This window comes from Phyllopteryx taeniolatus, chromosome 3 (assembly GCF_024500385.1).
Source record: "Phyllopteryx taeniolatus isolate TA_2022b chromosome 3, UOR_Ptae_1.2, whole genome shotgun sequence".
Taxonomy (NCBI): domain Eukaryota; kingdom Metazoa; phylum Chordata; class Actinopteri; order Syngnathiformes; family Syngnathidae; genus Phyllopteryx; species Phyllopteryx taeniolatus.
This window is the reverse complement of record NC_084504.1, coordinates 4,874,768-4,898,075: the sequence shown is the minus strand read 5'-3', so window position 1 is coordinate 4,898,075 and position 23,308 is coordinate 4,874,768. Positions and strand designations below refer to the sequence as shown.

The 23,308-nt window shown below is 40.8% G+C and overlaps 1 protein-coding gene across 12 annotated transcripts in view; it reads right to left on the bottom strand.

Moving 5' to 3' along the window:
- Positions 1-23,308, bottom strand: part of arvcfb (ARVCF delta catenin family member b) — a 272,320-nt gene that overhangs the window by 89,499 nt on the left and 159,513 nt on the right. For 9 of the 12 annotated variants that reach the window (XM_061766564.1, XM_061766570.1, XM_061766569.1 and 6 more), the window contains 4 exons: positions 10,150-10,308; positions 9,283-9,303; positions 5,582-5,725; positions 2,497-3,137 (listed from right to left, as the gene is read on the bottom strand). In XM_061766564.1, coding sequence (XP_061622548.1) covers positions 2,497-3,137; positions 5,582-5,725; positions 9,283-9,303; positions 10,150-10,308 — 965 coding nt within the window. The remainder of the gene's footprint in view (positions 1-2,496; positions 3,138-5,581; positions 5,726-9,282; positions 9,304-10,149; positions 10,309-23,308) is intronic. The other 3 variants (XM_061766573.1, XM_061766575.1, XM_061766568.1) reach the window with 2 other exon arrangements.

Genomic DNA, 23,308 nt, shown 5'->3' with positions numbered 1-23,308 from the left:
TATAGGAACAGTTTGGGGAAGGCCAATGTCTGTTCCAGCATGACAGTACAGCAATGAACAAAACGAGGTCCATAAAATGTACGCAAGCCTGCAAAGAACCCTGACCATAAGCCCATACAACACTTTTGGGATGAACTAAAACAAACACGGTTTGTCATCAGGCCTTCTCTCGGGTCCAACATAAATGACATCTGACCTCACAAATGTGCATCTGGATGAATAAAATAATTCCCACAGACACATGTCAACAACTTACGAGTGAAATCTGTAATAGCTGCAAAACTGAACAAAGTATATATTTTTTTCCATTTTCACACTGTAGATGCAGTGATCACATGGCCAAATACTTTTGTCTACAGTGGAGACAAAAAGTCTTCATCCTGCTGTTGAAATGGCAGCTTTTAATGGTAGAAAAAAAATGAGACCACAATAAATCATTGAAAAAATTTCCACCATTATTGTATCTGACCTGGATAACTCGATGAAGGTTATTGATGAAATCATTAAGAGAGGGGAAGTGAAACCAAACAACCGAGATAATGTGGTTGCACAAGTGTGCACACCCTCTTAAACTGGGGATCTGGCTGTGTTCAGAATGAACCAATCTGTAATGAGGCAGACATGCCAAATCTTGAACCCCAAAGCAGACAACAAAGGTTGAGCAAATAAACTGAGGTTTATTAAACACAAGGAGCACGAGAATGTGAGAAACAACAATAAATGACAAACAAAATCAACGAAGACAAATGGTGTTTGATAATGTGTGTGTGTGTGTGTGTGTGTGTGTGTGCGTGTGTGTGCACCCTCTTAAAAATGGGGATGTAGCTGTTCAGAATTAACCAGTCACATTCAATTTAATTTTGGATGGGAGTCAGCACACCCCGACCACCATTTAAAGTGCCTTAATTAACTCCAAATAAAGTTTTGATGTTCTAGTAGGCTATTTAGGGGTGCACAATTAATCGAATTTCAATCATGATTGTGATTTTGGGTGCCAAAATTAAAGGTCAGAGGACAAAGATCTTAAAAATGTTCTTGATAACTCTAGAACCCCTTTCCAAACCTTATCTGCCATTTCGAAGTGATTATATAGCAGATATACAGCTGTTAAATCGATAAATATGATTCAGAATGCGCCTTCTGCTTTTCGCATCGAGCGCCTTCCGGTCTACGGCTCTAATGGTCAAGCAGAATAAAGGAGACGTATCTGTCGGGTGTGGTGGCGCCTATCTCAGCTAACTCTGGGCGAGAGGCGGGATACTTCCTGGACTGGTCGGCAGCCAATCGCAGGGCACATATAGACAAACAACCATTTGCACTCACATTCACACCTACGGGCAATTTCAAGTCTTCAATTAACCTACCGTGCATGTTTTTAGGATGTGGGAGGAAACCGGAGTACCCGGAGAAAACCAACGCGACACGGGGAGAACATGCAAACTCCACACAGGCGAGGCCAGATTTGAACCCACGTCCTCAGAACTGTGAGCCAGATGTGCTAACCAGTTGTCCACCGTGCAGTCATCAATAATAATAATAATAATAATAATAATACATATTGCATACGACTTATGATTGGCTGGCAACCAGTTCAGTGTACCCCGCCTCTCGCCCGAAGATAGCTGGGATAGGCTCCAGCACACCCGTGACCCTAGTGAGGATAAGTGTTACAGAAAATGGATGGACGGATGGATGGATGGCATACTACTTATCGAGTGCTTTTCAAGGCACCCAAAGACACTTTATAATTCCACACATTATTCATTCACTCCATAATTACACCCTAATGCTACTCGTATAGCCACGGCCGTCCTAGGGCAGTCTGACGGAGTGTGGCTGCCATTCTGTGCCTACAGCCCCTCCGACCACCACCAAACATCCAAACACATTCATTCATAATCAATGTGGTTTAAGTGTCTTGCCCAGGAACACAACAACAACATGCGCTCGGAGACACGAATCGGCGACCCTCCAGTTGCAGGACATACACTTACGCACCTTTTGTTGTCTGCTTTGAACTTCAAGATTGAGCGTGTCTGCCTCATTGCAGATTGTTTAATTCTGAACACAGCCACATCCCCACTAATAAGATGGTATGCACATTTATACAAATTCTATCTCAGTTGTTTTTTCTTCCCCTCACTAAAAGATTGTTTTTGATTGAAAAAAATAGGTAACAAACGTGGAAAAAGTTTTAAAATGATTCATCTTTTTATCACCAAAAACTTGCCATTTGAACAGGGGTGTGTACACTCTTCATTTTTTAAAAACCTTTTGACATTCATGGGAAAGAAAGAAAGCAGTCTTGCCCAACCCTGACTGATCAATTACTAAGCTCAGTGGAGCTTTGGAATGTGTCTACATGTACTTAATCACTCCATAAAACCACTAAAAGAAAAAATATTTCTGTACAAAAAGTAGGCTACTAGTTATATGAGTCACAAATAAGAATCACACTAAAGGGAGCTCACAACCATATTATGCATTTCGCCTCACCTGATTCTTGGTCCATCACGAAGTGGTTCTCTGTGGGTGCGACCCCGGTTGGCTCCTTTTAGTGTGCGTCGGTTAGCAGTGGAATAGTCATGCTCGAGCTCATATGGCTCCTCATCCTCCGGGCCAAAGCTGCGGCGATCATCTTCCAGGCCATATGGTTCAGCCTGAAAGCGCTCAGGCTGGGAGCGATTCAGGTCTACTGTGCTGCTACCCATAGGCACCTGGGGTTGGGCCACATGGCCATAGTCATCCTTACGAATAGGCAGTGTGTAGCTGTTCTCAGGCCGATAGCTATTGGGCATGTAGGGGTAGCGAGGCGGACGGAAGTTGATGCCTCTTGACAGGCTTCCATAGTTGTCCGTCAAATCAGTGTAGCCATCATGCAGACCATAGTGGCGAATGTACTGACTCTCTGGCGTTTCACCATAGGAATCATTGTAGGAGTTGTTGTGGGAGCGCGTCAAGGTGGATGAGGCTTGAGGCGTGATGAAGCGATCACCGCCGTTCTTGACGTAGCGCCGGTCAATGGAGTCGGTGTAACTTCCCAATGGGGACGAACCTTCGGGCATGGGCAAGCCATCAGGGCCGAGAGGAACCTGACGCACAGTTCGAGTGGTCACCGTCTTCACCATTTTGGTCACCTGCGGAGGATATCAGATACACCTGTCAGACAATTGGAAAGAAACAATCGTTTTGCATCCAAGCAACATGATGCCATTATCTTCCAGCATTAGAAAAAATGATCTACTATGATCCCCTCTTAATACAAACGCTTTGAAACACCCCAAGAACACCATGCAGAAAAAGATGCTTGAAAAAAAGGGTCAATGCTTGTGTATAGATAACAGCTATCAAACTCAAGGCCCAGGGGCCAGATCCAGTCTGCCGCATCATTTTATGTGGCCCGCGAAAACAAATCATGTACATCAACTTCCATGATCCTGGTCCCAAGCGGGGGTCCACTGTAATCGCCAGTATATATGCTGTAAAAAAACAGTTCTGCTGTACTAACACAACTAGACAAAAATCATAGCTGATGTTAACACAGTAACATATTGGCTCTTGTCTTGAGATGTGACGTAAGAGAGACATCTGAGTATTACAGCACCATTAGACCTTGAATCCTTCATCTCTTGAAGGAGCAGAGCAGAACGACAGTGTGTTATTCCGAAATTTATTATCATGATAAACAGACCATGTAGCTATCTCTCACACTCACTTCATCCCTTAGCTACAGAATTGGTCTTCCTCTGATTCTGGCTGAAGAGAAAGCGAGCAAACCTCATTATCATTATAGGATACAAAAACAATTTGCTGCCAAGTGAATACTGAAGAGATCAATAATGACCTATTTCATTCCATCCATCCATCCATCCATCCATCCATTTTCTGCACCGCTTATCCTCACTAGGCTCGTGGGCGTGTTGGAGCATATCCCAGCTATCTTCGGGCGAGAGGCGGGCTCCACCCTGAACTGGTCGCCCGCCAATCGCAGGGCACACGAAACAAACAACCATTCGCATTCACAATCACACCTACGGGCAATTTAAAGTCTTCAATCAACCTACCCTGCATGTTTTTGGGATGTGGGAGGAAACCGGAGTGCCCAGAGAAAACCCACCCAGGCACGGGGAGAACTTGCAAACTCCACACAGGCGGGGCCGGGATTTGAACCCCGGTCCCCGGAACTGTGAGGCGGATGTGCTAACCAGTCGACCACCGTGCTAGCCCCTATTTCATTCCCAGCTATAAAATAAAATAATTAAATATAATAATATAAACTGTGCTCTGCAGTGGGACTGTTCTGTATGCATTTCATTTAATACCTCACAGAGTTTGGAGTCATTCCCTCTTGACTAGTCGTAATTTCCACTCATTCCAGCATTCAGTTCTAATGGATTTCATTTCCAAAATTGGTCCGATTAATGGTGATTGCTATATGCTTTCTTTCTTTTTTTAATCAACAACATCATTTGGAACTAAAACTGAATGACCACAAGCAATGAATACAAAAAATGAAGCATTAATTTATATGCAACAATAAGATTGTGCTGTGAAAAAAAAGACCAATGACATTGGTTTGTGTGCCCTCATTAAGGTTGATGAAACCAAAACAGTGTAGGTGCCACCTACTTTGTTGACTTGACTACACCCAATTCAGAGTCTTACCATGAAACCCATTTCAGGAATTCCAAGTCCCCAATTAAATATGAGTGTCCATGTGGTTAGGCTGCTATTCAGCGTTGGCTTTCAAAAGTTTAAATTAAAGAGCTTATTTACGTGTTTTGAATTAAGTGTGCGACCTTGAAAGGAAAATCTCACTTGTATCCTCTTGGTTTAAAGCTTAGTCGGTAGACGCTAAGACGGAAAACGTTCGGTAGACGCTGAATGTCAAAGCTATTCCTGATGGGGAATAATAGTCAGATTGTTTTTATTTCATTTCTAAATATTTATTCCTGATGTATAATTTGTATTCAGCTTGCTGCTGATAAGAGGACAACAAATGCCTCTTATTGTGATCCTTGGCCATCCCAGCAGCAGTTACGTTGCAACACTAACACGGACTTTTAGCCCATTTGCAAGGCTCCAACCAGATAGGACTCAAAAACTATAAACTAAGTATGTTTAAGTTCACAAATCATCCAAGTTCATTCCCATTTCATGGAGATGAGGAAGTGCAAAAAGAAGTCCATATACTGTATATGCTAAATGACAAATATACGTTGTACTGTATTTGGAAATCTAAACAGTGCTGTGAAAGAGTCAAAAGTAGATAGACACATGCCCTTACTGTTTAGCAACAGATAAAAAGGGAGGGAAAGGCTACAGGCGCAAAACAGTCCATTATACAGGACTGTAAAATGTTTCACAACCTTTGTGGCATAGACTTTTTTGGGGGTGCTTAAATGATAATGATGTGATAGAATAATGTCGCAAATCAGGTTTTTAAAAAGCCTGTTATTGTGACGTCTGTTCATAATGTGCAGCTTGTTTAGCAAAGATGGCAGAAGTAAAATGTTATTAGTTTTTTTGCAAAATATGTTAAGCAGGCAGGGGAGCAAGATGCACAAAAGAAATCCTTTACTGGCTCTGTGTCAGATGGAGCATTGGTGAAGGTGGAGACTGCTGTGGGTGTCCTGGTGGCAGGCCTGGACTCCACTACCAAGCTCTCCATCACTGGTACTGGATGGTAGGTGCAGTGGGTAGCAGTTTTGACCACCTTGGTCACCTGGAGTTGAAGGGATGTGTGAGTGTCAGCCAACTGCAGTATTGTAAACACTGGCCGGATTTAATTTATTAACTGCCTGACGGATTGACTATAGGAGGTGAAAGGTTCCACGACTGCTATCACAAAAGATATTGTGTATTTCCCTTCCTAGGTTGGCAAGACGATCAACCAGAACGTCTACAAAGAGATGCAATGGCTGACCGTGAGAACGCACTCACAATGCCCTCAACATCTGACAGTTCCTGGCCAGGAAGAACATCGCCGTGAGCAACCTCCCGACTCACCCGAACGTACTCCGTGTCATTGTTTCATAAAGGAGATCCGTTTTGAAGATGTGGACAACATCAACATGGCCGTGACGACGGAGCTGCTGGGGATCCTGGAAGAATCCTTCCAAGAATGCATTAGGGACTGGCAGAGAAGGATGGAAAAGTGCGTAAGACTCCAGGGGAAATACCTGTAGTTTAGATTTGAAATTATCTCTTATGACACCAGTCCTGGAACCTTTCTGACACCACATACTAATCACCCAACTTGGCCTAATTATAAAATTCTTAAGCTGTATCTCAATGAGGATTTCAGAAATGTATATTTTCTTTTGTTCTTGATTAGGATTGTTATTTTTTGGTGGTGGGGAAGCAGCTGTTGCCAATCAGCAAACAATTACAACAACTTTTTTTAGGGTTAGTAACCTACTCCTCCCACTTGAAGTTGGCTCCCTATTTGCAGGCTAGTAAAAATGTGCGGTCTGCCACAACTCTCATTAGTTTAAATACAGAGGAGAGAGCAAGAATGCAGTTCTCATTGGCCCAACTGAGTGTTTCCTCCAACTTGACAGTTGTTTATTTCCAAGAGTCTTCTCGGAGGAAGACAGTGCTGGATGACGGCCAAAAGAATGTATGGGATACAATTTGAAACTTTTTTATTGCTATTGAACGTGCTGTCACACACGCACATGGACGTGCGAGTGCATACACACTCCAGGACAACTGAAAGAATTTTAATGATTCTTGAATGGAAGGAATGGGGAAAAAACAATGACAATATAAGTGGAAGAAAAAAAATTACCAGTCCATGCATGTTCACTAATGTCTGTTTTCCATTGACTGCAATGCACAAAGGGAATGAGATAAATAACCAAAATGTAATTTATATTTAGAAAATCATTATTTGGAGAAAGAAAAAAACAGACTTTCATGTGTTATCGATACTAAAGACCTTCTTCTGGTATACTTATTTACCAAACATTTGTTTGTAAACTTTGACATTTGGAGTGTTTGTACTTTAAGTCACCAAAATTGAAATTAGGCAACACATGAAAATGATTGTGGAAAACTCTGTCAAGTGTCCTACTGAGTGAAAAAAGGTAAGAAAAGACCAATTAACAATGTTAACTGTTAAGCTATGACAGGGGTCCAATACACAGCATCAAACAATGCTGCCTTTGCAAAGATAATACTTACCTTTGCTTAAAACTGTAAGAGTAGTATTAATTTAACGTTATGCTTACTATTGCTGTTGTATTAAAGTGGATTAACTGCATTGGAGAAGAACTGCACTGCATAATACTGACTGTAAGGTACCGGTAGCTAATGTTATTAATATTACAATATTGTTGCTGTGATGGCCATCCATCCATCCAGCTCTTTGCGCTGGGGTGGAATGTTTTGCTTTGGTTTTTGTATTTTATTTATTTTTTTGCTCATATTGAGTTGACCACCCTGCTTCATAGATATGATAAATGTATAATTGACATGCATTGAGGTGCCTGTTGCATAGAGCTTACGACAAGTTGGTCCAACAATTTTTATGCGGGTATTGTCACATAAAGTATAGTTGTTATAGATTTTGTTTCTCCTTTTCTAGCATTGAAATGCTAATAAAGATGGAATGATTAATTGATTAATCGACAATTGTCATCAAATTAATCGATAATACATTTTTGATCATTAACTTCAAATCCCCTGAATTTCAGGCTCTCAGCAGTAATTATTAATTATATTTATTAGAATAACAAAGCAGTCAATATTAATATCATAATAATAAAGCAGACTGATTATCTTTGTGTTTAATCAAAATAAGACATTTGCAAAATTCTAGTTTTACTTTTTTGCTGATTTTCTGACATGTTATGGACCAAACAGGTAACTGAATCATAATCATTTTATGTTTGTGCATGTTCTGCACTGTCAATTAGAAATAATATCCTGTTTTTGGAATGAAGGGATGGAAATTTAAAAACACTTTTTGAAATCTGATTCATCGATTAATCGAAAACAATTATCAACAGATTAATCGATTATTAAAATAATCATTAGTTGCAGCCCTGAACGCTAATTTAAGCCAACAGATAACATAACATTTTTACCATGAAAAAAATTGTAGATGCTTCTGTGGTTTATCTCACAACATTCAAACGGTAAAATCCATCAACGGGACAGTGAACTATATATCCAAATATGTGTCACTGCAAAAACACTTTGAAAGTTAACTGGCAAACAAAATGTAAAAGTGAGTGAAAGTGGGAAAGTTGGGATGACGAGTGGTGTGAGGTTTCTGCGGATTGTGTCTGGATCTATTTGCAATCCCAGAGATGTTTTGCTGGAACTTCCCCCCGCACAGTTGTCTGCTTTTCTCCTCAAAGTAACTTCCTAATAACACTCCATATCTGCTCCCAGGGATGACTGGCCCTTTTTAAAAAAGTGTCCTTCCGCTCCCTTCCTTGCCAGCATAGCATTTGATCTGTTTTACTGCACACAGCATCCCAACAAAGTTCTGCTTGTGACTACATAAAATCTTGAGAGACTGTGTGGCCGGTCCCCTCAGAGTAAACAGACTGGAAGGCATTGGGCCTCACTAATGAGGGATTAGACCAGCCTTTATAATTACACTTTATACTGAGTGGGATGACATTGCAGTGTTCGCCACTCTTCTGTAAGCCAAGCATAACAGCTGACTGAATCTACAAAATGTTGAAACAAGATTTGTACGATTTCTTTGAGGCACGGACGAGTTTAAGAAAAAGGAAAAATGCAGAACGTCAGTGAAAATTAATGGAGCACACTCAGTTGACAAAAGGTTTGTTTCTACCATACAGTACATTCAAGTAAAATCCTGTAACATACTGTCCTAAAACAAAAAATAGGGGCCAGTTTGATTCTTTAGCACTGTTGAAGTACCCTTGAAAAAAGGGCAATCTATTGAACCCCCTAGTGCTATGTTGCTCATTTGGTTGCTTATTCGTGTGTGTTTGTCTGCTCATGCACACGTTTTATATGCTCAAGAACCAGGGAGTACCAGATCCCCTACTAATGGTTTGTTTTATTTTTATTTTTTTTACTTCACACATTTATTTATTGATGCTGTGCTATGTTATTGTAAAGTCCTGTAAAACATAATTAGTAAGAGGAAATTCTGGAAAGGTGCTATGCAAAAGGAGCAGAAAAACATTCTCGTTCGATGCCTTGTGACTATGCCGCTACCTGCTGTGTATTAGTGTAGCATCAGTTTAATACAGTGGCACAAAAGGCACAGCTGATCGAAATATGTTCACTCACCTTTACTTTACTTGACAAATCCTTGTTGACAGAGAACAGAACAAAGTATAGAACAAGTCAACAAGTCAAGTAAAAAAATAAGGGGATTGCACTCGTAATCACACAATGGTAAAACAAAAATATACTTAAGTATTATAGCTCTTTCGACTGGATTTAGTGTAAATTGATGGTGGAAAAATTAGGCTAAGGAACGGAAATTAAGACAAATTGAAGGAAAACGACCACTTGGTCAAATACACTGCAGTTCAACCGTAGAAGACAAAACATGGCTAGCTAAAGCTTACCAGCTAACTGAATTACTAAGCAGCCAAAGGTATGAGCTATACATAATCTTCGATTTATCATTGATGCACTGTACTTTATATCACTTTTTGGTGTGTTGTGTGCTGTATATAAACAATGTTTTAATATGATTTGCTGCGGACAGACTTGTAACTTCCATGTCTGTGTAATACTAACTCATTTTTAGTTGTTTATGTTCCTCTGAGCATGTGTAACAAGGTAAAACAACAAGGTTCCACAAAACTCACAATGAAAAAAACAGAGATGTTTCTGTCGAGACTGTCATTGTGCCACATTTAAAGTGAATGAGAAGAGCCGCTTTGATTGGCGGCAAATGAAGTCGGCTGTGAACACACCCACAGCGGATTCCCACTGTCAGATCCACCCGAATGCGCTGGTCTATGAAATTACCAACACCGGTCAACGCTGCCCCTGGTGCACAGATGCGCCACCCGCCGCGCCAGATTTACGCCGGTCACGGAAATAGGGCCCAATATGTAAAAATTGCATCGTATTCATCCAGCCAGCAGGACTTTTCCACCTCTGTCTGTGAAACGAAAATAAAATGACAACCTTTCGGTTTACCTTGGTTTCTGTGCGTCGTGTGGTCCCATCATCCGAGGTGACCACTGAAACATGAGAACTAGGGGTCCCAGGGTCCTCCTCTATGGTGACCGTCTCCTCCACCACTTCCGGTGGCTCCTGCATCATGGCCAGAGAAGTGGCGTTACTGGGGCTCTGCTCCTGCACAAAGAGGGGAAATCAAGTACGTGTTGAATGTTTTTGACAATAAATGTTCATGTTTTCTCATGAGAAAGCAGAGAAGGAAAAAAATACTACATCTAGATAAACGTTTGTTGTGTTTTTCTATGTTTGAAGCTTGGTATTACGAAAAGAAAGTTATAACATTATTAATCTTTCTGCTTGACTTAAAAAAATCATGGGATAAAATTAGCAAAGCGCATAATGATTAAAGAAGATACTAGCATCGCTCTATATTGAATGCCAAGATTGAGCCCCCCCCCCCCCCTCCTGCTATCAGCCATAGTGGATCCCGCTGTGCAGCGTACTGTCTGTGATCCCCTTATGACCCACATCTAGAAAGTTACTGATCCGCTTCTGCCAGAACAACACAGTAGATACACAGTCAAAAGAAGTTCAAGGGTGATATGTGATATGTAGAAAGTAATATCTGTTGGTTGGTTAAGCGTAGGTCAAAATTTTGGTCAACCAAAATTTATTTGGGGCCATGACCACTGTGAAAAAAAAGAATTTGTGAATCACAGTACATGAATAGTAAATCTGGTGAATGGCGAAGGAATGAGAAGTCTTTGAAACGCCAATAAGAGTAAATTCATTTTACCTCTCATTGTTATTCAAAGTTAAGGTTTGTAAAAGACAATAAATCCTCAATTTCCCCCCCAACAATATTGTGAAGTACAGAAAAGAGAGTGGAGGTGTTGGAGTAGGTCTTTGTGGAAGCGTATATACAGTAAATTAAAATACAGAGAGAGCATGTCTATACTATACATAAGTAAACAAGGTAGTGCTGAAGCAGATTTAAAATCTTGAGAACTATAAACTATAAATCAAGTGTGTTAACAATTGTAATGACGTTACATTGTAGCTGTAAGACCCTTTGAGTCTAAATTTATAAAATATGGCTATAATTTAGGCCCTAAACTATGACAAAAATGGGTTGCAGATGCACACTAAAGTCGTAACCGCATGATGCTTAAATGTTATTTGCTACTTCCTGCTCGTGAGAATTTTTGGGGAAAATTTCAAAGCAAAGAGAATGAGCAAAATTGATAGTCAAAAGATGCTAACAAAGCCCAGGTAAAGGGAACGCAGTAATTGGTGTCAAGGAAATGTATTAAAAGGATACATCTCGACCATTCTAAGTATCTTTGAATGTGGGGAAGGAGCTACTGTAAGTGTTGCTCGTGTTGTATTTTTATATGGTTTTTTTTTTTTTGCTTGCTGAGTGGCTATTAAAAAGCTTAAGTTAACAAACCATGGATGTCTTGTTATTGCTTGACAATTACTATTTTTTACTGGTTGCGAAGCGGCGACATACACGACAGAGACCTAGCACTTGCTGCGCATTTTTTTCCCCTGGTCAAATCATAGGTACGCTATTTATTTTTAAGGTTTATGTTGTAAGATGAGTTTAACATGATATTAAAGTGTTTTAGGATCATATCTGTGGTACATTTACGACTTAAGCGTCTGAGTATTAAGAAAAGTGCTACACAAATTCATTATCATGATTATTATTTAAACAATGAATACAGAGTTGGAAAATTTGGGTGAAATGTCAATTACACACGCTTTAGGTGTCTTAATTGTTGTTTTTCTCAAGCAGCCCCTTTGTAGGAAAGTACTAATTTTCTCCACACCACGTGATCACCACCGCCAGGCTGGCCCCAAATTCATCGAGTCCAAATGTTTTTCTTTTTTTAATTTGTGTTTGGTTTTATTTTTGCTTTGCAGTCAAAGTCCTTGTTATGTTGGAAAACCTGTCTTACAAACGTACAACCTAAATGTCCCTGATGGATGACCTGAACTCATTTACTCTTTGTATGCCTAACTTAAGCGACACAATGAACATGAAACATTTCTATTTACCTGTTCTTCTCAATCCACTAATAGGCAATTACACCTCTGAACTGAGCAGAGTTAGGTCATTCTACTTCCAAAAGCCCCATTAATCAGAATTAATGACCAGGAAAGCTGTGTCAAGCGAGATGCATTTGTTTGCAGTAAACAACTGCAACCAAAATGTCAATTTTTACAACTGACTCCAGAACAGAACAGAACTGCACAGAACAGTCTAGTTCGAGTGGCCAAGCATTTGAAAAAAGGTCATTAGTGATTACACTGTGTTCCAAATTCCAAAGCATATGAAGGTTTTGTTTGTTTTCCTAAATAGTCCAAGCAATTATCAGTGAATAAAACAATCAACAAATAACTTTTAATGGGGAAAAAAATTATGAGGACAATAGATTTATCAAAATACTGCCTTCCTTTGTTATGCACAAAAGTTTAAAACAATTTCAAAGGTTGGTAAATGGTTGTACAGAGATTTTCTTTTGAAAGAACATTTCTTTTCAACCCCAAAACATCTTTGCCAAACAAGTTACATGTTCACCTATCAATTTAACAACTCTCTCATTCATTGATGATCTATGACTAGTTTCTGTCATTTGAGGATGTATGAATTGTCTACCAGACTTGCTGTCTGGAGGTAGTCTGCCGTCAAACCTTATACTGGATATCTTCCTTGGAAAGTTTTTTCACAATAGGGTAAAGTCCAGTAATGATATGTGGCGACACCATGAGTTTTTCTCCCTTTATACTCATGGTAGCTAAAGCTTCAATGGTATGTTTGCAGCATGGATTTTTTTAAATGTATTTATTAAGAATGATCATTTTACTGTTGAAGGGACCGTTTTGTTTTTAATACAACGGCAGGAAATGGTCAGTTTGATTATCCACATATTTCAGAGAGGTCATTTTGACACCCTATCATCTCACCCCGCCATTATTTCAGCCCCACAAATCACTCTGCCACCTCCTTGCTGATGTTGCAGCTTTATTGTGGCATGGCGGCCATCCTCTGACCATCGAGAACTACATCCATCTTGGCCATCCAACATAGCACAAATATGCATAAAAAATAGGAGTTGCTTAATCATGTGAAACAACTGTACAGTAACTTTTCTATAATTAGGCTCATCTGGGAAACTTACAAACCTGTCTGAGATTTATATTAGTGATCTACATCAAAAAACACTAATAACATACTTGCAAAAGTAATTTTTAAAAATGTATTTACTTATGCTGAGGTAAACCTCTGAGATAAAAAACTAAAACTAAAATGTAACTTCCTATATCCTATATGCATAATAATTTGAAACGCAGTATGAAATACTTTAACAACAATTTGTCTACCCAGAGAAGAGGCTGTCAAAACAGAGCATGAAATATAAGAGATACAATCCTACACTCGTTTGAAACAGCCTTTGGCAAAACATTGGGAGCATAGGAATGAGATCATTAGAATCTCGCTGACAAACAGGCTTCATGATCCAAGCTTCCCACTGTTCCTCTGGTTTGCGTTCCTTGCTTGCTTCTACTCATCTCTGCTCGTAGTAAGGGGAATTTAGGAGTTAAATTTAACCGTCCAACTCATAAATAAATGATTAAAAGCTGTCTCGTAATAGGCTAGCTTGGCTGTCTTCAAGGATACTTTGGTGCTCAAAGGCAGGATCTGTTGAGCAGAGAAGGTTGAAGTCAGAAAGATAATTCAATAAAATAATAAGGATTAAAACAGGCGGCACGTTGGCCTACTGGTTAGAGCGTCTGCCTCACAGTTTTGAGGAGCGGGGTTCAATCCCCGGCCCCCCCTGTGTGGAGTTTGCATGTTCTCTCCGTGCCTGCGTGGGCTTTCTCCGGGCACTCCAGTTTCCTCCCACATCCCAAAAACATGCATGGTAGGTTAATTGACAACTCTAAATTGCCCGTAGGTGTCAATGTGAGTGCAAATGGTTGTTTGTTTGTATGTGCCCTGCGATTGGCTGGCAACCAATTCAGGGTGTACCCCGCCTCCTGCCCGATGATAGCTGGGATAGGCTCCAGCACGCCCGCGACCCTAGTGAGGAGAAGCGGCTCAGAAAATGGTTGGATGGATGGATGTATTAAAACGAATTGTTTTAAGTAAAACTATGTTTTAACCTTAACCTTTAATCTGGATCCAAAACCAAGCATGCTTGAATACAGTACCATTGAATCCTCAACACATCTGACTGATTAACGGAAATCAGCGCACCTCTAGTTGGACTGAACAGTCTGTTAGAAAACAGAGAGGGCAAGCCAACCTGAATGAAGAAAAATATTTTAAAGTGCACCCCAAAATCATAAAATAACAGTGTGATCGTACAGTGTTTTAACTAAAGCATTCTGATGAAAATGATAATTTTCCGAGTAATCCATATTCACAATTACACACTCACTCCAATTTACGCAGTGTCCCTGAGCCGACAGCTGTCACGTGCCTGTCTAGTTTCATTCTGAAGAGCGAAATAGGAAATTCAGGAGGTGTACATTATTTCCCGTGTTCTCATTCATAGTTATCAAACAAGGAGATAAGTATATAACACTCTGGGCTGCTCCTTGGGTTGTTTGAAGCGTTACAATTTACCGTAACATGGGTGCTAATCTTATTACCATGTCCGACCAGGTCCCTCTGTTGGTCACCTTTAATATTATAGTACACCAACATCGCAGCTGACCCAGCGATGCGACTATTACACACACGTACATCGCGATGACGATGTTCAAACAATATATCATGCAGTCCTAACATAGACATTTAAGGGAACGTTAACTGTTTGTTACATTCACTACCCGCAAGATAACGAACTAATGAGTTAAACAGCTCGATCAACCGCGGCAACATCGTTGTTGTTGAGTGTGGGTCCCCACATAACACACACACCTACACACACACGGGAAAGTTAACTGTTTATTAACCACAACTGCAGCGGCACACGTTATTCAGACAGAAGTTGACTACATCGAACATATTTGATTGACAGGTGATGGGCTAGTCTCCAGTGCCTTCAATGGACACGCCCACCCAGTCCTGTAATTTGAGGGCGGCCGTTATTTTTCATGATTTCAAAGCCTTATTTTACATAAATAGTGATTTTTTTATTATTATTCATTCAAATTTGGGGGGCTTTTTAAAAACAATTCTCAGCGGTGTGTCAAATTTACAATAAAATTTTTTGCCTCTTTAGTAGGTTAATGACTCTCTATACCTCTGTACCAATACAGGTTGGTAATATTTGTTTAAATGCAGTTTTTGTAAACAGAGCCTAAGTCTGTTTTATTTATATTTTACATCTATATAAGATATTTTATTTATCCAAGATTTTATTTATTGTTCTACATTTCAATGCCAATGTTCAATATTTTTTAGAATTCCAAGTTAATTGTTCTTAAAAAGGATGTACTTGAATTATCCAGCAATCCATTTTCCAAACCGCTTATCCTCACTAGGGTCGCGGGCATGCTGGCGCCTATCCCAGCTATCTTCGGGCGGGAGGCGGGGCACACCCTGAACTGGTCGCCAGCCAATCGCAGGGCACATATTAACATACAACCATTCGCTCTCACATTCACATTTACGGGCAATTTAGACTCTTCAGTTAACCTACCATGCATGCTTTTGGGATGTGGGGGGGGAAACCGAAGCACCCGGAGAAAACCCACGCAGGCACGGGGAGAACAAACGGACGAGGCCACATTTGAACCCGGGTCCTCTCAGAACTGTGAGGCAGACGTGCTAACCAGCTGCAACCGTGCTGTGCAATTGCATTATTGTGCTCTAATATCATTATATCAGTGGTAATAAAAATAAAAAATAAAACAATTAAAACGATACTAGCATTTATCATGGCAGTTTTTGGGAAAATATGTCATCCTAAAAAATTTGCTGTCGTGAAAGAACATTTTATGCTGAATCTACAAATTACACTTTCAAGAATCATGGGTACTTCAAAATAGGCTTTGAATTATTTAATAATACACAGTGCCCTTGGGTGAGCTCATGTAGAGTACATGACATTACGACAGCTCACAAGTGGACATATGGCTTCTTAAAACTGACTAATCCGAACCATAATGGATTGCTGAGCAGAGAAAAGGAAGAAGGGGAGGGGAATAAGAAGGTGGGAGATAAGCGATTCAGCAGAGTCAATTAGCAGCAGCCTGCTATTTGCTGTCAATCCACACTCATTCATCCTAGGTGTTCAATTGGTTGTCTAAGGACAGCAACTTTAAAAAGGTAGGCAAAAAGCAGACAGGGAACTTATTTTTCTTGAGGACAACGACCCACAAAAGGATGAGAAAGCATAACATCAGTTCAAGAATGAGTCATATCTGCATTAGTTTGGCATATGCATTTTTCTTACGTTAAATGTATAACAATATGAATAGTACGAAGACAAAAAGAATAGCTATAAAAGTAAAAAGATTCAATTCAATTCCCTTCAATTAACCTACCATGCATGTTTTTGGGAGGTGGATGCAAAATCCGCACAGGTCAGGTCGGATTTGAACTGTGAGGCAGATGTGCTAACCCGTCGTCCACCGTAGCGTCAACATAGAAATTTGATTTAAAAATGACTTTATTTACAAAAGAGTAACTGAAGTCACGTCTTCATCAATCCATCCATTTTCCATATTGCTAATCCTCACAAGGGTCACGGGCGTGCTTGGAGCCTATCCCAGCTGATTCTGGGCGAGAGGCAGGGTACACCCTGAATTGGTCGCCAGCCAATCGCAGGGCACACTGAGGAAAAACAACCATTCGCATTCACATTCACACCTCAGGCCAATTTAGAGTTTTCAATTAACCGACCATGCGTGTTTTGAGGATATGGGAGGAAACCGTAGTACGCAGAGAAAACCCACACCGGCACGGGAAGAACATGCAAACTCCACACAGGCAAGGCTGGATTTTAACCCGGGACCGCAGAACTGTGAGGCAGATGTTCTAACCAATTACTCACCGCACCGCCTCTTGTTAATATGCTTTCTCAAATTTAGTACTATGAATGTGAATTCCAAGAAAGTAAGTCTTCAAACACAAGTGGCAAGGCAATTTTCTGCTGCTGCCTTAAGACGAATTAAGTGACAATTTGGACAACATTTTCAATATAGTGATTTGATAAACACATTGTCGGTTTGTACAACAGACCTTAAACCATTGAGAATCCTTGATCCAATATCAACCATGTGAACACAGTCTGCTAGAGCATTCAGGTTGAAATAACAGAAGTGGTTACACCGCCTGGTCATGAAAACCAGGATATAAGAATCCCCTTCCTTCTTTCACAAACGCACACATGCACGCACCCAACAGACAAATGCTCAGTCGAAACCTAACCCCTGTGCAGTGACTAACAGGATTTCACTCATCAGACATGCCAACAATCATTACATGGCTCTTACACATTTAATCCTCTAGCAAAGATCTCGTGACTAAACTTGGACAGCCCAACTTCCAAATAGCCCGTTATATTTAACCACCTGGCCCCTTGGCAAAAAAAAAAGGCGGAAAAAACACATGATGAAGTTCAACAAAGAGTGAGGGTATGCAAAAAATCTTCAAAATAAAAAGTGAACTGGAACTGTGTGATCCAAACATCCAGTCAAAACAAGGCATGCTTATGGGATGAAGCGGAGGTAGAAGGGAAACAACTGGAGGAAGAGGAACCAGAGAGGCTGACAATGCTTGGCAAAAGCCCAAAAAGTTAGGTTCTCCCAGGGTAAAACCAATCAGAATTTGCATTGAGTCTAATGTTTAAGTCACTGCTATGCTTCTGAAGCAGTTATAGCCATGGTCACTCTCTGCAGCGGACTCTGGTTTCTGGTAACTGAACATTAATTTCTAAAAATATTTTCAGGGGACTTTTTTTATAGTGAAATGTGCACAATCGGGAACACAAATAACCAGAAGAGAAAGGAAACAAATCCAAGATGGTGACATTGGTGGTGATGGGAACTTAATCTCTCCTCTGGTGACTGATCTTGAGCCAAAACACAGCTTCTTGCTCTCTCTTTTTCATTCTTTAGACAACCTTATTTCTCACTGGACTGTAGTCGTTTTTGGTTTAAAAACAACGGACAACAAAGTGTTGTAGAAACTGAAATTCAGTGAAAAAAATACAAACAAACATATATATATATACAAAAAAAATGCAATAATTGAAATAAAGATAGACACACAGAAGGACACCCATAATGTCAAAACTCAATCTGATTTAAAAGACAAGGAATAGAAGTGTATTTAAAAAAAATAAAAAATAAAAAAAATAAAACTGAACTGAACCAAAGCAATGAGCCTCGGCCACAGGATTGCAACTCATGAGTGTTTGAACAGTGGGTGCGGCAATGAGGGAGAGACAACGGAGAGGAATTTGAAGTTGTGGAGGCATATTAGCGGAAGCTTGCTGCAGTCCATGCTTTGTGGTTGATGGTGGGTTTGTTGTGATAGCATATGTTTGGGTTCCCAGAGGGTGGGTTGTTTGTAGTGCTCCTCCCCTCAGCCTCTGGATCCCTGTCAGCATGATTCTGTCAGCAAATTGTGTGTTCGTGTGTGTTGGATGGTAACAGCAAAGTGTTCAGGAACAGAGGGAATGCAAGTTTGGCCCAAAGCGAAGTTCATGTGAGGTCTACTGGAGATTTAGGGAGTTGGAAAGGGGACATGCATATGTTCAACTTCCTGTTAGGCTCCTAGCAAAATATCCCTTGACACCCTTTCACCAAAAAAAAAAAAAAAAACGATCTGTTTGCTGCCGCAGGGTCTCCCATTTAAGAGACACTTAACAGGGAGCCCTCAATTATGCTCCTGTCTTTAGCTTTCTCTCTGCCTCTATTGTGTGAAAAACAGTAAAAACAAAAAATATATTGTATCGAAATAATTTATATTGTAATATGTCAAGTGAAACTGGAGTTGAAAACAAAATACAAGAAACGTTGAAGAGCATATACAGAGAAACGGTAAGAATTTTGCCAGGCTCGATAAAAGTTGAAGTTACCAAATAAGGTGCGTTGATCCCAGCAACATAAAAGCAGACAGACACAACACCATAAAGCAAGCACATTATGGAAGATAATCTTGAGTGTTGCGCAAGGAACTCGTTCACAACATGGGTAGCAGACACCACACTTCGATTTATCAAAGAAATTGTCAGGGGTCACCAACATGGTGCTTGACGGCACCAAGTACCCCCAAAGACCACAAGTAGCCCATTGGCCTGTCCAAAAGTAGCTTACCAGTGATGGGACAATGTGATCCCCGAAGAATTGTGTCAAAGTGATCACTTGAAAATGTAAACACTTGTAGAAATGTATAGATGTAAAGTGTTGCATATTGATATGGATCTGTTTACTAACTTCTTGAATCATTCTGTAAAATTACTGTGGGAAATCATTAACAAAATCATCTTCATATAAAAAAATTATGCCTTTGTACTTAAAATGTATGAAATGTATTATATTAATTATAATCTCATGTAATCTTTTGTTTCAGTGTGGAAATAATAAAGTGGACCTTGTTCCTTTCATTCTCAAATATTGTATTACCACTTTGATGTGGGACAAAGCAAGATGTCTCTGGTTGCGGGAGGCCAGTTTCATGAGGCAGAGCATAACAGCCTGTCATGTGTGTATACAGTTGTAGCGTTTATTTGTCAAATAAAAATGTAATCAATTTAGAAGAAAACAATAAGCCGGAAGCGACGCTTGCGTTACTTCCGGTTTACAGTAATTTTAAGTTTAATTGTTAAAATCAAACTAATATGGCTCATAAAGGGGCACCATGATACTGTTTTTAGGTATAAAATTTAGGGAAAGTGACGACAAACCTTTTTGTCAGTATCGTAATCTGAAGGTTGCTAAACTTCATGAAGTTTTGACTTCTAGATGACAGAGGTTTGCTTAAACTCAGAACACACACAAAATACAATCAAGAGTGGAATTTTATAGTATATTTAATGACATCTAATAGGGATATAGAGGGAAACACACAAAGGGGTATAACTAAAGAAAGAAAACAACACTAATAATGATAAAAAATAAGGAAAATAGGAATCTGAAAAGGGAAATAGAACATCGTGTGTTGGACTAAAGTTGGAAACGTGAGCTTTTACTGCGTCCAGTGCGGACGGGAGAGAGAGAGAGAGGACAAAGTTGAGATTTTGTCTGAAGCTCGTAATTTCCCTGAAATTATTAGGCACTAATATTGTAGTCTGGCAAAAGTTTTGCCACGTCTACTCACGACCGTAGGTTCAAACTATTGGGTGGTGTCTCTCTCTGGGAGCAAGAAGAAGCAAGGAGACAGATTTGGTTGAAGAAGAAAAAGATGCACAAAAATGAAACAAAAACGGAAGCGGCGGAAGAAGAAAGATTGTTGCGCGTCATGCCTTCTTGGGAGAATAGGACCGTCTCTCTCTCTCTCTCTCTCTCTCTCTCTCTCTCTCTCTCTCGCTTTCCGGGATCCGGTCGCAAGTTCGGAGGAATCACGCTTGGCTGGAAGCCGAACAGCAACTGTTCGGCAGGCTAAAGTTGACACACTGACACAGACACCAAGGCATACATTTAGAATATTTCTGCAGAGTTCCTGAAATATTAAAACACGCATTGATCCTTGGTTAAACATCAGATGAGAGTTCACGGGTTGCCGTCCTCTCAAACGTGAGCGGGTGGTGCCTTGCGCGCACGTTTGGATATTAAGCAGATAGTCTGTTGCTGTATTTGCATCCCATCATCGATCGGTCCCTTTTGGGCTGTTGTGAGTTCAAACGAAGAAAGGACTCTTCGATGACTGTAAACCAAGATTTAGAGGGGACCTGCTAATTACTTTAGGGTCCAAAGCGTCTTGTTGTGGGAGTCTCATAGCAGGGCAGCTTTGGATGTTGCAGTTTATCAAACCGTGGGGAGTCACTGTGTCACCTCCGTTTGCGGGGAGCATGTCCGCTACACAGTATATGACCTAAACTAAGGAGAAATAGGCAGACACTTCTTAGAGCCATCAGATGTACCCTAATTTCTCGTGTATAATGCGCACCACCAAAGTTGACCTCAAAATTCTGGTAAACCCTTCTATCTGCTGTATGTATAATGCATTTTTACAATGCATGATTTTGCTTCTACCCATATGATCAAAACATGAAGTATTATCTGAATTTTGTTAGGTTTTTCAAGAAATTATTCTGAAGTTAAGCACTTTATTTGAACACGTGATACTTTCTTTTTATTTTCTTGCTCTTATTTTTAAAGTTAACAGCCCTACTTTGATTTAGTAAGTGAGAAAACTTACAGTTGTGCTCATATGTTTGATTTCCCAGGCAGAATTTGTAAGAATGGGATTCAAATTAAAATGTCAAGCATTATCATTTCAGAAAAGCATTATCATTAAACAAAACATAACCATAAAGAACTTAATGATGGCTGTTGTTCAGTCATCAGTTGTATTTAAAAAAAACTATCCATCCATCCATCCATCCATTCTCTACCGCTTATCCGGGTCGGGTCGCGGGGGCAGTAGCTTCAGCAGGGACGCCCAGACTACCCTCTCCCCAGCCACTTCATCCAGCTCTTCCGGGGGGATCCCGAGGCGTTCCCAGGCCAGCCGAAGGATGTAGTCCCCGCCTTCGGCCACCGCCCAGCTCACACTGCACCCGACCCCTATGGCCCCTCCCACAGGTGGTGAGCCCATGGGAAGGGGGACCCACGTTACCCTTTCGGGCTGTGCCCGGCCGGGCCCCATGGGTGCAGGCCCGGCCACCAGGCGCTCGCCTTCGAGCCCCACCACCAGGCCTGGCTCCAGTGGGGGGCCCCGGTGGCCCGCGTCCGGGCAAGGGAAAACGAAATCCATTGTTTGTCGTCATCATTAGGGGTCTTTGAGCCGTGCTTTGTCTGGTCCCTCACCTAGGACCTGTTTATACATTTATAAAATATGAAAGTTTTATTAATTTTCCCTTTTACCTATGTACTATATAATGCGCACTTTTGACTTTCGAAATTTTTTTGGGGGGGAATGCAGATTATATCCGACAAATTAGGGTATTCTTAAAGTGCTTGCCTTGTCTCTTGTCTATGAAAGGGTTTAAATTTTACCCTTCACACGTCACTTCGATGAAAATCAATAACTCTTAATAACATTATTAAATGTCTTCTTTTCCTTTCGGCTTGTCCCGTTAGGGGTCACCACAGTGTGTCATCCTTTTCCATGTAAGCCCATCTCCCCCATGTCCTCTCTAACACCAACTGCCCTCATGTCTTCCCTCACTACATCCATCAACCTTCTTTTTGGTTTTCCTCTAGCTCTCTTGCCTGGCAGCTCCATCGTCATCATCCTTCCACCACCTCTGGATGTCTCCAAATGATCGAAGTCTGCTCTCTCTAACATTGTCTCCAAAACATCTAACCTTGGCGGTCCCTCTGATGAGGTCATTTCTAATCATATCCAACCTGCTCACTCCTTGAGAGAACCTCAACATCTTCATTTCCGCCACCTCCAGCTCTGCTTCCTGTTGTCTCTTCAGTGCCACTGTCTCTAATCCGTAAATCATGGCTGGCCTCACCACTGTCTAAGAAACTTTGCCCTTCATCTTCACAGAGACTCTTCTGTCACACAACACAGCTGACACCTTCTTCCAACCTGCTTCAACCCGTTTCTTCACTTCCTTACCACACTCACCATTGCTCTGGACTTTTGACCCCAAGTATTTCAAGTCCTCCACCCTTGCTATCCCTTCTTCCCGTAGCCTCACTCTTCCCCCTCCACCCATTTCATTCATCCACATATATTGTCTTTGACTAATCCTCATTCTGTGGGTTTAGTTCCCACTCAGTGACGGTGTGAATGTAAATGCGATTGGTTGTCCGTGTCTATATGTGCCCTGCGACTGACTGGTGACCGGTTTCGCCCGAAGTCAGCTGAGATAGGCTCCAGCGCCCCGCAACCCTAACCAGGATAAGCGGTTTTGAAAATGGAGTGTCAATGGCAAAAAAGATAACTGACCCTCTATCACAAGGGTTGTCAAGTCAATGTCAGCTGAGGTCCACACCGTGGTTTGGTGGAGAAAAAGTAGTTTGGTATAACGGTAGATGCATAGTAAAGAATATCGGACCCGAGAAATAGAAGAAAACTGCAGGAGGACAA